This window comes from Chamaea fasciata, unplaced genomic scaffold, assembly GCF_029207755.1.
Source record: "Chamaea fasciata isolate MVZ Bird 193981 ecotype frontalis unplaced genomic scaffold, bChaFas1.0.hap1 SCAF_11, whole genome shotgun sequence".
Lineage (NCBI taxonomy): Eukaryota > Metazoa > Chordata > Aves > Passeriformes > Sylviidae > Chamaea > Chamaea fasciata.
The window spans coordinates 23,905,108-23,919,461 of NW_027094096.1; the positions used below are offsets into that span (position 1 = coordinate 23,905,108).

Consider the following 14,354-nt stretch of genomic DNA (forward strand, 5'->3'; position numbering starts at 1 on the left):
TTTGCTACTATGCACAATTCCCTTTCCAGGTCAGTTGGTCTCCCTCCTCTCGGCAGTACAGGGGAAAGAGTTGTGTTTTGGCAGCAGTAAAGGTCTGGGCAGATCATAAAGATGAGAGGATGGTCTAGAGGACAGCAGGCAGCTCTGGGATTTACAAAGCACTCCTCAGTTCCCAGTTTTATCTTCTTGCTGTCACTAACTCTCAGCAGCAGCGGTGTTATCCCTCCCTCAAGACGTTAAATGCGTTTATTTTCACGGTTACCTCTCGGATGTGCTCAGACACGATAGCAGTGGGCATCCTGCACAGAACAAAGAAGGAGCAGGGGAAATAAAGAGCGGCCAAGATAGGTCTGTGTCAGCGCAGCAGAACGCTCTTGGCATCCCGGCAGCGCGGGGAGAGCGGGGCGGCTGGAGCCTGCACATCCCCGCGTACGGACACTGGAAACACCTCCCCGCCTATCTCCTCCGCTCATCTCCTCCTGCCAGCTGCTCCCAGCGGGGCTGCGGAGCGGGACGAGCCCCCTGTGCGGGCGGGGATGCAGCGGTATTCCCGAGGGGAGCTCCCGGGACGCGGCGCGGGCGGGCGCACGGCGCTGCGCTCCGCGGGCGGGCGCGGCTCTGCCCGGCGGGGCGGGGATGGGGCCGGGCCGGGGCCGCCCCGCCAGTGGCGCGGCTCTGCCGCCGCTTTAAATGATTTGGGGGGCTGCTGCTGTTGCTGCTGCTGCTGCTGCTGAGGGTGTTGCTGCTGCTTCAGCCGGCGCTCCATCCCTCCGTCCCCCGGCAGCGCCATGGGAGCCGGGCCGGCGCTGCTCTCCGTGCTGCTGGGCTGCGCTCTGGCCGCCGAGCCGCGGCTGCAGCGGGGCATGTGAGTGAGTGAGTGAGTGAGTGTGCGGGGCTCGGCGGGGACAGCGCGGCCGGGACACGCCGCCCGTGGTCCTGAGGGGATGCTCCTGCTCCTCACGGGTTCCCCGCGGCGGCAGGGAAAGTTTGGGTGGGTAACTCCGCGTAGGTTCCGGAGCCGCAGAGTTGTCCTGGATGGGGCTTGCGGGGCTCCCGGGGAGGAGGGAGCCCTGCGCTTGGCTTGGTTTTGCCGGGGAGATGAAGGCATCCCCGGGGATGCTGCTGCCGCCGCCTTCGCCTTCAGTCAGCGGAGCGTGGGGAGAGCAGCAGGACGAAGGTCGCGGTACCAGCCGGGGATCCGTGCGGGGAGCCGGGAGCATCCTCCCGCGGCCGGGAGCGCGCACAAAGAACTCGGGGCCGCACGTGTGTGTGCGCGGCCGCTGCGGCGCCGGGGAACTTTCTCTGAGGGGCTCTGCACGGCAAGGGCAACAAATGCCTTTTGTTGTAAATGCTGTGGAACGTTTTGTTTCCCGAGGTAGTTTTCTGGTCGGTTTCTAAAAGAGAGCAGCTGACCGCATGCACAACATCCGCGGGTAAAGTTTTTTTTTTTTTTGCGTGTTGGAATTGAATGTTGCTGGAAACAGTTCCCTGCCTTGTGTACCTTTCTCGCCTTGTGTTTTAAGGAATGTTGTGCCCCCCTGATCCCCCCCTCTCAAAGCAACCTGACAATAGCCTTTTCAAATATCTGTGTATGCCCTAATTTCTAACCTCACTTGTCTTCCTGGGTTTTATCTTCATCAACTTCATCCCACTCTTTCATAATTAATGTCTTGTATTTGCTTTCAGTTTAGTTCTGTATTCTGTCTGAAAATTGAGATTTCCAAGCCTATTGCTCACTGGCTTTCTATGCAATACATATTTTACACGGTATTTACCAGAAGTGCTTTTAAAGGTGGTTTATATTACTCCATTTTGCTGGAGCACGAAGTATCCATCACAGTGCTTGGAGAAGTTAAGCTCATTCTGTGGTAAAACATTCTCCTTTGTTAAAAGTGCTCTGTGTTCCTTTCAGGCACGCTTCGTGCTCTCTTTCTGAACAATTACTCTATCAGGAGGAGGAATAGCTTTGGCCTACATTAATCTGTTTGCATTTGACATCAGTAATAACTGTGATTCTGCACTTTTGGAGCTGGAGGTGCTGTTAACTGTGAATTGCCTCCAAGCAATTTTTGTTTGCTTTTACCTTTTTAAGGGATTGTGTCACTGAAGGAACGGAGGGAACATTCCCTTCTGGGGATGATGCTGTGTGAGGGTGTTGCTGCTGGGCTGGAGTCACTGGGAGCAGCAGTGCACTGTCAGCCAGCAGCAATCAGCCACCCAAACCCCCAGAGCTGTGTCAGAGCCTTGAGGGCTTTTCCCGGGGGTCATATTCCTGAAATTACTGCCATTCTTCCTGCTTTTCCCGAGCCGGGGCAAGTGTTAAGTATTACTCCAAACTTCCTTGCTGTTTGGGTATTTAACCTTTGGTGTAAGCAGAAATGTGAGATGTCACCACTCTTTAGGGGTGAGTCTGCCAGCCTTCACCAAGAAACAGTGAAATGTCCAGGAGGATTCTTCTCATGAATCACCTTTCTCTAACACTTCTGGTTTGTTCTTTTGCTGTTGGTCATCTGCAGTCAATGAAACCAGAACAGCAAATGTATCTCTTGGAACAGACCGTGCTGAGTGTGTTCTCTGCTGTTGTTTTGATTGAGATCTTATGTGGCTGAGGCTATACAGGATATTCTTCAGAATTGTTTTGGTTCCGTTGCTAACTTGAGTGTTTGCTCCTAGCTAGAAGTGAGAGGGATCTGTGTGGATGTTGGAGCCCCCTGAGGACATTTAATGTAGAACAGATTACAGCACGGTGAGATATTTCTATCAACCGCTTTTCCATACAATTAGCCCTTGATGATTCTCTGATAGAACTTCAGAGAACTCTGGGAGGACCAGAGAACAGACATGCCATTTTCATTGCAAAGCATATTTGGGCCTTTAAATGAGGAGTTAACCATGTCTCGTGATGAAAAGCACATTTTTAACACTTTGTAGTGAGCTCTCCAGCCCAAAACTGGGGTGAATAAGGCAATGTGTGATGTGTGGTTATCTCGCATTGGGTTCACGCTCAGGGGGCAGTCATGGGACAGTGCAGAAATGGGAGCTAAGAGAAGAGGACTTGATTTGCTGTCAGAAGTGGTAAATGCTCTCCTAGAGCAACGTTCCCCTGGGAGTTTGAGCAGTCCAGATGTAGGACAGAGCAGAGGCAGGAATGGTTATGAGCTTTGTGCTGGGAACCCCCTTTGTGCAATAAATATCACCTTTCAGGGTTAGGACTGGGACAGGGCTCAAGAATGGATTCTTCTGTTCCCAGGTGAGATGAGTGAGGACTTCTTTGAACAAGTCAGGAGATAAGTTTTGTTCCTGTCGGCATTAAGCCCCTTGACTCGCTCTGTGGGTTTGCATGTCCAGGATGACATCTAAAGGGGCTGATGTGCTTTTAGAGGATCCAGTCTTGCAATAAAACTGTTTTGCTTAGGGTTTTTCTTTCCTGCTCACATGTTGTATCTGCATATTTTCACTTTATCCATGAGCAATCTGGTCGCATTCCAAGGAACACCTGGATGTCGAGCTGGATTCCTGGCTGAGCTTTTCCAGCTTCTTCAATTCTTTGGGGCACTTCTTGTGTTCCTCCTGATAAATCACGCTCCCAAAAGCAAAATCCAGCATCCACGTGTTACCTGCATTTGCAAGCCTCAGGTAAACTTGGCCCTTCAGCTGTGCCAGCTGTTGGGTGCAATGACACAGGACTGGTTTTGCACCACTGCAAACAGATGTGGCTGTGGACGCTATTTCCAAGTGACACAAATAAAAATTCCTTTCAAAGTATAATTAAAAAGTCAAAGTCCACTTTTTTTTTTTTTTTTTTTTTACTTTTTTTTTTACGGAATGCATGTCAAGAATTAACTGCTGTTGTGAAAAGCATTTCCATATGAGGAGATTCCTCTGAGTTGCGATTGTTACAGCGGAACAAATTGCATGTCAGTTTGAGCATTTGGAATGCAATGCAGAAAACAAAATGAGACATGCTCTTATAAAGTATATGGAGGTCCAGCTTAAGCTTGGAGCCTGGAATTTTGTTATAATACTGTCCAAATGATGTGAAAAGTAGACTGTGTGATCATTTCTTGGTGAGAATTTGTCTCAGTGTATTGACTCTTTAGCCAATATACTTTATTTTCACCTCCAGTGATGTCAATTTGCGGGTGTGAGGAAAGCTTGTCTTCCTAGCATTAAATAAGGGCTTAAAATACGTTTACTTTTTTGAGATCAACTGAATAATGTAGTGGAATCTCCTTCCATTTCTTTGGGTGGGTTATCTTATACTTGGGAGGTTTTGTAGTTAAAAAAAAACTTGCAGGTTTTTCTGGAGAAATAAGGACCTGGTTTGCTAAGTGGTGCATTTAAATTTGTACCATCGTTTAATTTTGCATTAAATTTGTACATCAAGTGAGATGAAGTATTTCTCTTTAAACCTTGGTTGAAGTGATGCTGGTAACTGAGAGAGTCATTGACAAATTTTGGTTTAGGCTACTGAATTTTACTCAACTTTTGTTTTCAGCTGAAACCTCAAGCCTTTCATCCCGTTCTTGTCTGCTCAGAATCCACACAGTTGCAGCAAACCCTCACCACTCCTGAACAGCAGCTACTCCAGCCTTTGAGGCTCGGATAACGCGATTTTAGTAAGCACGGTTTAAATGCTTTGGCGTAAAAGTTTATGGTGGTTCCATCCCCTCATTTCCCCATCCCTGTCCCCTGCCCCCAATCCTTTAATTTGCAGTTGAAGACTGAGATGTTTCTCATCTTTGTGAATGCGAACATCACGCCGAACATAAAGTGTCTTTTTTAGCCTGTGCACTACAGGATGTTGCCACCAGATAGAGCTCATGCTGGTCAGCAGTACAGCACAGAATCCCATTTCTCAAGACTTTGCACTCAAAGCCTTCTGTTTCACGGTTCCTAGAGGAATATTAATTTTGAATTTAGTCTTTTAGCAGATGGCAAAGTGCTCTTTTCCTCTTTTTCTGCCCCAGTATATTCACTGTCAGGAGACCTAAAGATAATGAATGAGTGTCATGGTGGTACTGTACTTTTCCTGATTTATGATGTTTTCCTGCTCTTCAGGATAAAAATGAGATCAAGACTTTCTCCTAAACTCTGAAATAGCTGTAAGACAGGACAATAAAATCTTATAGCCTGAAGTTGTCATATTTATCAAAGATGGGCTCGAACTGTAAGTATTTTCAGGTTTTAGAAATTCCTGGGTTTGTATCAGACGCATCATAAAATGGTTCTAAATCTCACCAGAGGTTTAGAAATTTTCTGCTCACAATCACAGTAGCTTACACATACTGTATGTAAGATTCTTAAATCTGCACATTTAAGGTAAGAAAGTGGAGGGGAACGCCTCTTCACTTTTAATGGGATTTGATGTCTCATATTTCTCTCCAAAAATACACTGCAAGAGGAAAAAAAAAACTTGTCAGGTTTCTTTAGGTGTAATTGCCGTGGAATGTTGCTGTAGTTAAGTTATTTATGCAATTAGTTTAATGTGCTTGAAATGTGTTTTTGCAGCATTTCTTGGGAAAATTGCCTGGTTTTTGCTTTGACTTTTCTTCTGCATTGTGTATATCCAGCATTGCCTGTTTTTCCTAGTTTTTGGCATGCCATGATCTAGGTATGACAGGCCGTGGGATATTTTTTACTAAATCTGAAGAAACCCCCTGGTGAGGAGGGATGAGATGATCTGTGGTGGCAGACCTGGTCTCGAGGTGACTTTTTAGCAGAACTTTGATGGAAGTGATGCTTTGGCTCCAAGAGGGTTAACAGCCCATATTGCAGACTTGTGTTACTCACCAATTAAATACCTTCTCTCTTTGAACACAGTTAATAGATTTCCTTCCTCTGAAATTCAAGCCTGTTATTGCTTACGTTCCCTCTCAAATCTATTGCTTTTAATTTATTTCTGAGGAGAAAGAAATTTCCTTTCATTACTGCGAAATCAAAGCATTTGAAAATGATGTACTGAACATATGTAGTTTGTGCTTTGGGTTCCAGGCTAGTCCTGGTTTAAAACTAATCATTAGCTGTTCTGGAGGGGAACTTGATGTTTCTGCCTTTGGTGTGAGATGATGTGGGCTTTAATGTGTACTCTGCGCTCCTTTCCAGTGCCTTTGACCTGTGGATGAATATTGGTGTGTGGAAAGGGGAATGTTGCTTAACTCAGAGTGCTGACACTTGTTTTTGTGTTCCTCAGTAGAAACACCTTGCTGTATTCCCTTTGTAAGTCAGAGCAGAACCTGGCACAGAATCTTGTTTAGAAGAGAATGCCATGCCCAGACCATGGTTTTATGTACACAACCTAATTCAATATGGAAAATTTAGCACCATATCTCAGGATGTGCCTGAGAAGAGGCTTTATAGGCTTCTCTGTACTGTTTTTAAGGACAAAACCCCCATAAATAATGAAACAATTGGGTATTTTGGGCCCGGTCTTCTCAGGTCTGAATATTCCTCTATAGGAAATGAGTTTTTATCCACCTCAGCCCTCAGGAGACTCGTCAGTGGTTGCCCTTCTGTTTGTAATTGCTGGTACTCTCCCTGCCTGACCAGTGCACCATGACAGGTGAAGAATACGCCTGTAGAAACTTCCTTCATCATTATATTGCTTATATCTTATAATTGTGGGTCAAAGCCTGTCCATCTCTCTCTGTAGAGTAACACTAGGAACTGTGGGTTATTTAGAACCTCAGCATAAGTTTCTAATCCAAAAGATACAAACTGAGGTTATTTTCCTCCCTTCTAGTTTGCCGCTGCTGAACGCTAATCCACTAATGCATGCACGTTAGTTTATATGTGGTAATGATCAATTAAATAGTTTAACCAAGTTTTCATGGTGTTAAAGCAAAACAAACAAAACCCCCAAACCACACCAACCCCCACGAAACACAGACACTGGCATCACTGGTATCAAGCTAATGATTTATAGGGGAGTAAAAGACCTGGAATATTTGAACACCTAAAATGTTGGTATGTAGGGATTTTTCTTACATATCTTGCATGCATTAGATGTAATCACGTTTGTTTCAGTGTGACAGGAAGCTATATATTACATGTTATTTTAAAAGTAAGCTTTAAAGAAGAAGTTTTGCCTTGAAACTGTTAAAATCTGGCAACCACCAAAAAAGCAGTTCACGATTCCTAGATATGGTTGCCGAAATAGAACTGAGGCTTTCAGTACCTTGTAACTCATCTAATTGTCAAACAGTGTGGCACTTGCTGTAAACCGGAGTGAATGACAAAGTGGTGTGACACTTGGAATGATTTTTATGTTAATATTTTAGCATCGGGGCCCTCTGTGCCTTCCTGCCAAAGGAGGCTCAGGTGTGTGCACCCGGCAGATTTACAGGGGGGGCCTTATGTTACATAATGACAGTGGGTGTAGTTAATTGAAATTACACCTACAGGTGACTGCTGCTACTCAGGGCTTTCCTCTCTCATTTCACACTTTCACAACCTCAGTTTAGTCCAGATTTTGGACCCTTATCTGCTCTATCTTAACGAGTGCATGCCAACTATTTCTTAATCTCCTTTATGTGGTATCCCATATGGTTTTCTAATTAGGAGAGAGACCCTTGGGACGCTGGTCCTTAAATTTGTAAAGCTGAGTGTTTGTGCTGCTTGGGGCTTTTCAAGCCTGGTCATTGGCAGTGGTGCTGGTGCTCTCCTGGATGTAGTAGGCAAAACTACAAAACTGGATGTTGCTGGGGATTGAATCTATGTGATACTAAAAGAAATTTTAATAAAATCACTCCCTGATTGTAAAATGCAAAAAACCCAAAAACAAGAGGTGGCTCGGCCGATCGTGGTTAAATGATCTGGATGTGTATGTTTATCTCCTGCTTTTCTTGCCAACCAAAATAGATTATTGTGTCCTGGGGGAGGGAGGAGGATGGTTAAGTAGAAGGTAAACGACAGGCGCTGCACTTCGATAGCGGCAAGAACTAAAATTCTTGTTGTTATAATAGCTGAGTGTGTAATTAATCATCTCCTATTGATTTGCTCTTCATCTAGATGCAGGGCACAAAGGCTGAAGGAACTCTCATGTTGTTTAGCTGCTCCATCTAATCAAAGAGAGGATGTGAGCAAGACACAGCGGTGCATTAGTAACCTGTGGGAAGAGGGGAGCCTTGTGTGGTGGACCTTCATCCACAGAGCCAGAGAGCAGCAGTGATAATGAGACCTAATCTAAATGAGCTTGGTGCTTACAATCCGTGTCCCAGAGGGGCTATAAACATCACAAATATTGATACAGGATCAGGAGAGAGCAGGGATTGATTAGTGGTCAAGGGAGCAGGATGTCCTAATTGTCTCTGGTAGTGCTGATTAATTTTATCAGGGAAATGAGCCTTAAAATAGATTAAGGGCAGAAAGGGGAGCTTGGCAGTTTTAAAAATAAAAGCCTTTTCCGTCATTCTGGCCTTTGTGAATTATTAAGCAATATGTATCTAGAGATAAAATTTATGTGTACAAGCAAATATTTGTAACTTGTTCTTTGGCCCTTTTCTTCCTGTGGCCCATCTCCTGATTTGACTTTCCTGAATTCAAATAAAGTTTGGTTTTTTTCTCCTTTCCAATTGATGTCCATCAGATTAAAAACTTTTAATCTACATCTCTTTTGCACACAACATCACGCTGCTGGCTGTCTCTCCTCTACAGTGCCACGTATTTCTGCAAGGTGCCACCTTGTCTTTCTGGAGGTCTTTTTTATAGGACAGTGGGGATATTTTTCAGGGATGTTGGAGGTGTGAGGGGATTCAGACAGTTAACCTGAAAAGTTTCTAACAAAATCCTTTGTAGCAGTGTACAACTATTTTCAGATCAACATCAGTGTATCTCTAGTGCAAAAACAGTCATCATCACAGCAGTGGAGAATTTAGCCCTGACTGTAATCTTGGTTCCCTTAAGAAAGCTCCCATTTGATCTTTTCAAACTAAAACTGAATAAGCCGGCTGTGGTTTTCTAAACTTTTTATAACAGCATAAGGGGAAGGAGCAGCAACCAATTAGTGTTTTGAAAATACAGAATTCCAGCAAGTCGCTCCTGATGACAGGTTTCATCTATTGACTGATTTATGGCAAGATCAATAGTGTTCAGGCTGCAGATTCGTCAGCTGAGGCAATGCAGGCTGCAACATCTCATTTTTAGGGAGATGTTAACAACTCTCTGACTTAGTGTAGAAGGTGGTGTCATTCACGGAGTCTCTGTGGAAAGACCTGAAATCAGACAGCCGAATTCGTATTCGTTAATGTTTTGATTTAAAGTTTGTGCTGTTGAAAGAAATCTTTAGGGGTATCTTGATGTGCGTTTGCTCTCTTGCTGCTGTTAAATCTGCCTACCTTCAGCTTCTTGTTTTGAGCTGGGAAAAAGCAGACGGGTAGAATGAGAGATTTACTTTGGCATTCCAGGTGTTGGTCAGAAAAAGAAAATATCCCTGTCAATGTGATATGATGGACCTTTACAAATGGGAGTGTCCAAGGTCAGGTTGGACAGGGCTTGGAGCAACCTGGGACAGTGGAAGGTGTCTCTGTCCATGGCAAGGGGGCTGGAACTGGGTGATCTTTAAGGTCCTTTCCAACTCAAACCATTCTGTGGTTTTTGTGGTAGATCCTATTCCTTTTCTTTTTAAAATTCCAAACACAGGAATGAATTACATCCTGCCTGGAGATGCTTTTAATTTTGATCTGAACTTTTCCCGTTGCGCAGCGGTTCACAGGCACCCCAGCCATGTGATTAGCCCAGGCTGCTCTTGCTCCGTGTTGGTCTAATTATCTGTTCATTAGAATCTCAAGTCTTGAGCTGGAAGTGTGTAGGGTGTCTTTGTTTAAAGGGCAGTCTCCTAATGCAAATATTAAGAGAGCTTTCTGCCTCGCCTGAGTCAGGCTGACAAGCTAATAATAGCCTTGGTGTTAGCCTTGGCTAGCACAGAGCACCAGTGCAAAAAGGTTTTAAGGGACCTGTGTATCAATCAAATCGTGGCCCATAATGTGCCTTTGAGCCTTTTGCTTGTTTTAACACTTAAACTCCCATTCAGAAGCACCTTCTGAATGCAAAGGGCAGGGCAGCAAAATAGAATCTGTTCTCTAACACACTGCTACATCCACTTGAGGCTTCAGCTTAGTCCTGGATGGCCTCTAATTAGCAGGGTCCCACAGTGCTAAATTAAATCGTACCCTCACTGGCCGTAGCCTTGTCCCAGAAGCTGTTTGGGGGTTTAGAGGTAAGGTGTCAAGTGAGTCAGATGGCTCGGAAATTGCCGTGTTGACTGTGTGTGTGGGGAGCTGTGAAGGTGCTGAATTGTTGGAGAGGGCATGTTTGGTTCCCACCTTTGCCAGCACAGGGTTACGTGTTATGCAATTGCTGCAGTTTAATAATAGTGTTTCAGCAGTTTCGATACCTGCTTTTAAATTACCCCATGGGCATCGAGGAGGAATGGCTTACTTTGAATAAATCTTCATAAACATATGACTCGGCTGCTGGCTTGTTTTGTTCTGTGAGCGTCATCTGTTCCCATTAACTGTATCCTAGAAGTCAATACTACTATTCCTGGAAACATGGCAATATCACATGAGGAGGAACTTGTGGGATGGGCTCAGTGTGTCATTACAACAATTGTCAGCTCCTCTCTTTTATTTATGGAAGAGCGATGCATATGAATGTACCTTTATCTGGAAAGTTTTAGGCAATTCTAATAAAAGGAGATATGCATGAATTATCAGAACACGATGTTCTATTCACTGGAGGGAGAGTCATTTTAAAAAGCCTGCTAAGTGAGGCATGGTTGCTAAGTAAGGCAAGGGTTTTATTAGACCAACTGACGTAAGGGAGAGAAAAAAGAAAAACAGACAAGATTTTGGGCACACAAAGATCTTCTTTGGATGGGAAACAAATGGCAGACTTTGTGCTAAGAATGGCTTGGGAACAATGGCTCTGAACTTCAGCTAAATGTGTTAAATGGAGAGGTAGTTCTGGAGGGAAGGGGTGGCTGGGACACACGGGAAGGATTGCGAAGTAATGGAGATGGCATTGGGAATGTGGGGGAAGGCTGCTTTCTTGAGGAATTTAAGGTAACCTGAAACTGGGCTGTGACCGTCTCCTGTTCTGCTTTGAGGTGTTGGCACCCAGGGCAGACCTGAGGAATGGGAAATACGGAGCAATACTGAGCATGGACTGTGCGTTAGAGGAGGAAGAACATGGAGGGATGTCCAGTGGCAGTGTGGTTTAGGAAGATGGAGATGATTGCTCTAATTGCTCTAAAGCCTGGGAGAAAGAGAGGTTCTAGTCCAGGGAAGTAACTTCTGTCAGGGTCAGGTGTTCCCGTACACGTGGATTCTTTACTTCTTTTCCCATGGTGACACAGGCCAACCAGAGCTTACAGTTGTGGGCCTTCTTCTCCCAGCTTCCTTTTTACATGGGCTACCTGAATTCCTGAGGGCTCTTTGGACTGTGTTTAAATCTGCTCTGTTCCACCTCCTGAAGTGTCCTTGTTGGGCAAAGATCCTCTTTACTCTGAGACAGTGTCCCAGGTGTTCCCTTGGGAGCTGTGGTGCCTTTGGGAGCCCTGGCTGGATGTCCCATTCTCCATGGGGCAATGACAGTGTTCTGCTCAGCTTTGGGACTGTTGTGGATTTGATCCAGGCAGGGCTTCTTCCAAGTGCTCAGCTCAGCAGTAAAACTGGTCGTGATAATAGTATTTTTTTGTTCTGCTTAATTTAATGATATTTGTAAACTACTTGAAGACCTGTGGATGAAAGATGTTCTCTGGTTAGCAAGGCTGCCTTCCGTGGTGTTCAGGCTTAATGGGGAGGCTCAGAGATAAAAAGCACCATAAATCCTGAACGAGATATTAACAATACCCAGTGTAAGTGATGATGACCCACTGCCAGACAGCTCTTGGGCAACAACTGCTCTCTTGTTAGTGCCGCCCCCAGGTTTTCTAGCACAGGGTCATATTCTACCAGTGACAGAGGAAACCAGGGTGACAGGGTGTTACTTGATCACCCTGTAACTTGGAGAGGGCTCAGACTGAAATTTGGGGAAGTACTTGTCTGCTGGATGGTGTTGTTGCCAGGGTGGGTACAGAAGGTCCCTGTCCCCCACCCCGTGTTTGAGTTCTTGAGGCTTGGGCTTGCAAAGCCTCACCAGGTTGTCTTGGGGAATTGGTGGTTAAATCATTGAACTAATGATCTATAAACTAAAAGATTTAATTTTTAAAAAAGTCAGTGTATTCATTTCATTCGTGTCACAACAGGTTCCTGCCTTCATAGATGCCAAAACCCCTCATGCTTTATGGTTTTAGTTAGACCCTGAATGTTTGATGCTGTTGTTTTCTGTCATGCAGAATTCTCTGATTTATACCAGGGCAAAGAAATCGGGATAAGGCAGACAAAGTCTCTGCAAAACCATCAGCATGTAACTTTTTTTTGACCCTCCATGCCTCCTGCAAGCCTGCTATTTTTGTAACTCTGGCTAGGTAGCAGGATGAAGATTACATATCATCCTCCAAAGCAGCGCTTTTATTTTGGTGCTGTTATTTTAGGAATAATCAGCAGAGAACAAGGATACTTCCTCTTACGAATTTTGTGTTTCCCTGAGGGGACTGATAGCGAGGGGGGCTCTTATAGAATATACAATTTCCCTAGCAATAGTTTAGAGAAATCTTATCTGCCCTTGAATCTGTGGTAAATCTTTCACTGGCTTGTGTGGAGCCTGAATTTCAGTACATTGTTCACACGCTGCCTTCCAAGCTTGGAGCTGCAGCGTGCTCAAACACCAGTGAAAACTCTGTTTCGAACTGTTACACCCAGCCTAGCTTAACGTATATTTCTCTAGATGTTTAAATTTGGTGTTAGAAATAACAAAATGATCTTTTTCTCCTTTCCCCGCAGGCCGAATGTGTGCCCAGTGTTGGAGCTGGCCCTGGTGGGACACCGGGAGCCCTGCATTCAGTCCTTCAGTCGGATGGTCAGGATGTGGAAACAAGGCTGCACAAAGAGGAGGTGGTGTGTGAGCTATGAGAGAAGGTAAGGCATTATCTCTTGGTATAAATGGGTTTTGTTGCTCATCTTTGTGCAAGTTTCTCAACTTTTTATTGTGAGAGAAGCTGTGAACTGTTTCATCTGAAATGTGTGGTTATGGGCATAGTGTCCTCCTGAGATTTGACTTAAAATCTGTTATTACTGAGTAGGAAATGTGACTTTTTAATGTGTTTTGAGTTGCTCGTGAGCTTCGTGGCTGGCTTTAGGTTCAGAATTTTACACTATCAGAAAATGTTCCTATCTTGTTCTTGTCCAGGTTCAGCCCAGCTGTCAAGTCATTGACTTTGAAAAATTGAACTTCTTTCTGTTTCTGTCACATGCTTAGAACTGATGGGAGATCTGATTCCCCCAACAGCTAAACCCAAAATTGATTCCAAAAAAAAAAAGAAAAAAAAAATTACTCACCTTTGACTAGCCTGAATACAAATTCTCCAGAATAACATGTGGCCGTAGCATAACAGAGCTATTGGATGTTAGTTACCAGGATGCAGTTTGCTGTATTTGCTTCGCTTTTAACAAGAGCTTCTGATGGAGGCTGAAAAAAAGTCCCGTAAATATGAAATACGAGTGCAGTGTGCTGCTGGTGAGGTGGCAGTGAGTGGAACAGGAGTTGTGACTGCTCTCTTAAATCCCCTTTCCCCACAGGTCTGCCTACTACACGGTTTACAAGCAGGTGTACAGGATGGAGCAGCAGACTGTCTACAAGTGCTGCCCTGGCTGGGCACAGAGGGACAATGAACCTGGCTGCCTGCACTGTGAGTTGGGACAAAACTGGGACAAACCAAGGGGTGACATGCTCAGGCTTTGCCTTCCTGCTGAATCCCCGCTTCTAGATACACGGGTTTTGTTCCCTGTGATTTTATCACTGGGATTTCCCCAGTGATGGGGGAATAAAGGGCCTTTAAAAATACAAAAGCACACGCGTAAAAGTAGCAAATAGCTCTAATTTTAATCCACGCAGTCAGACAGTTGAGATTAACTGTCTAAACTCTAATTGGAATTGTTGCAGCATTTTTGTGCCAGACTGGCTTTGACAGGCCAACCAAATTTGTTGCTGTTACCCAAATTATGTGGAGAAATCTGCTGTGAGGCACTTGTTTCTTGGGAGTAGCACTTCGCTGTGGAGCCTGACTGGTTTTGGCATTTTCACTTCTGCTGTTGCCATTGAAGCAGTTGTATTTCTCCCCTGTGGTTCTCCACCTGATGAGAACCCATTTCTGTCACTAACTTCTAATCATGATTGGGTGTTTTCCTAAAAGATGGAATTTAATTGAAATGATAAGGCAGCACTTCAGCCACCGTTAACAAGACATCAGTAGA

At 44.8% G+C, this 14,354-nt stretch overlaps 1 protein-coding gene across 1 annotated transcript in view; it reads left to right on the plus strand.

The window, feature by feature from the left end:
* Positions 1-783: 783 nt before the first annotated feature.
* Positions 784-14,354, plus strand: part of LOC136295246 (multiple epidermal growth factor-like domains protein 6) — a 193,921-nt gene continuing 180,350 nt past the window's right edge. Inside the window, exons 1-3 of the mRNA XM_066193705.1 lie at positions 784-865; positions 12,885-13,019; positions 13,680-13,789. Of these exons, the coding sequence (XP_066049802.1) occupies positions 789-865; positions 12,885-13,019; positions 13,680-13,789 (322 nt within the window). The 5' untranslated portion in view covers positions 784-788. The remainder of the gene's footprint in view (positions 866-12,884; positions 13,020-13,679; positions 13,790-14,354) is intronic.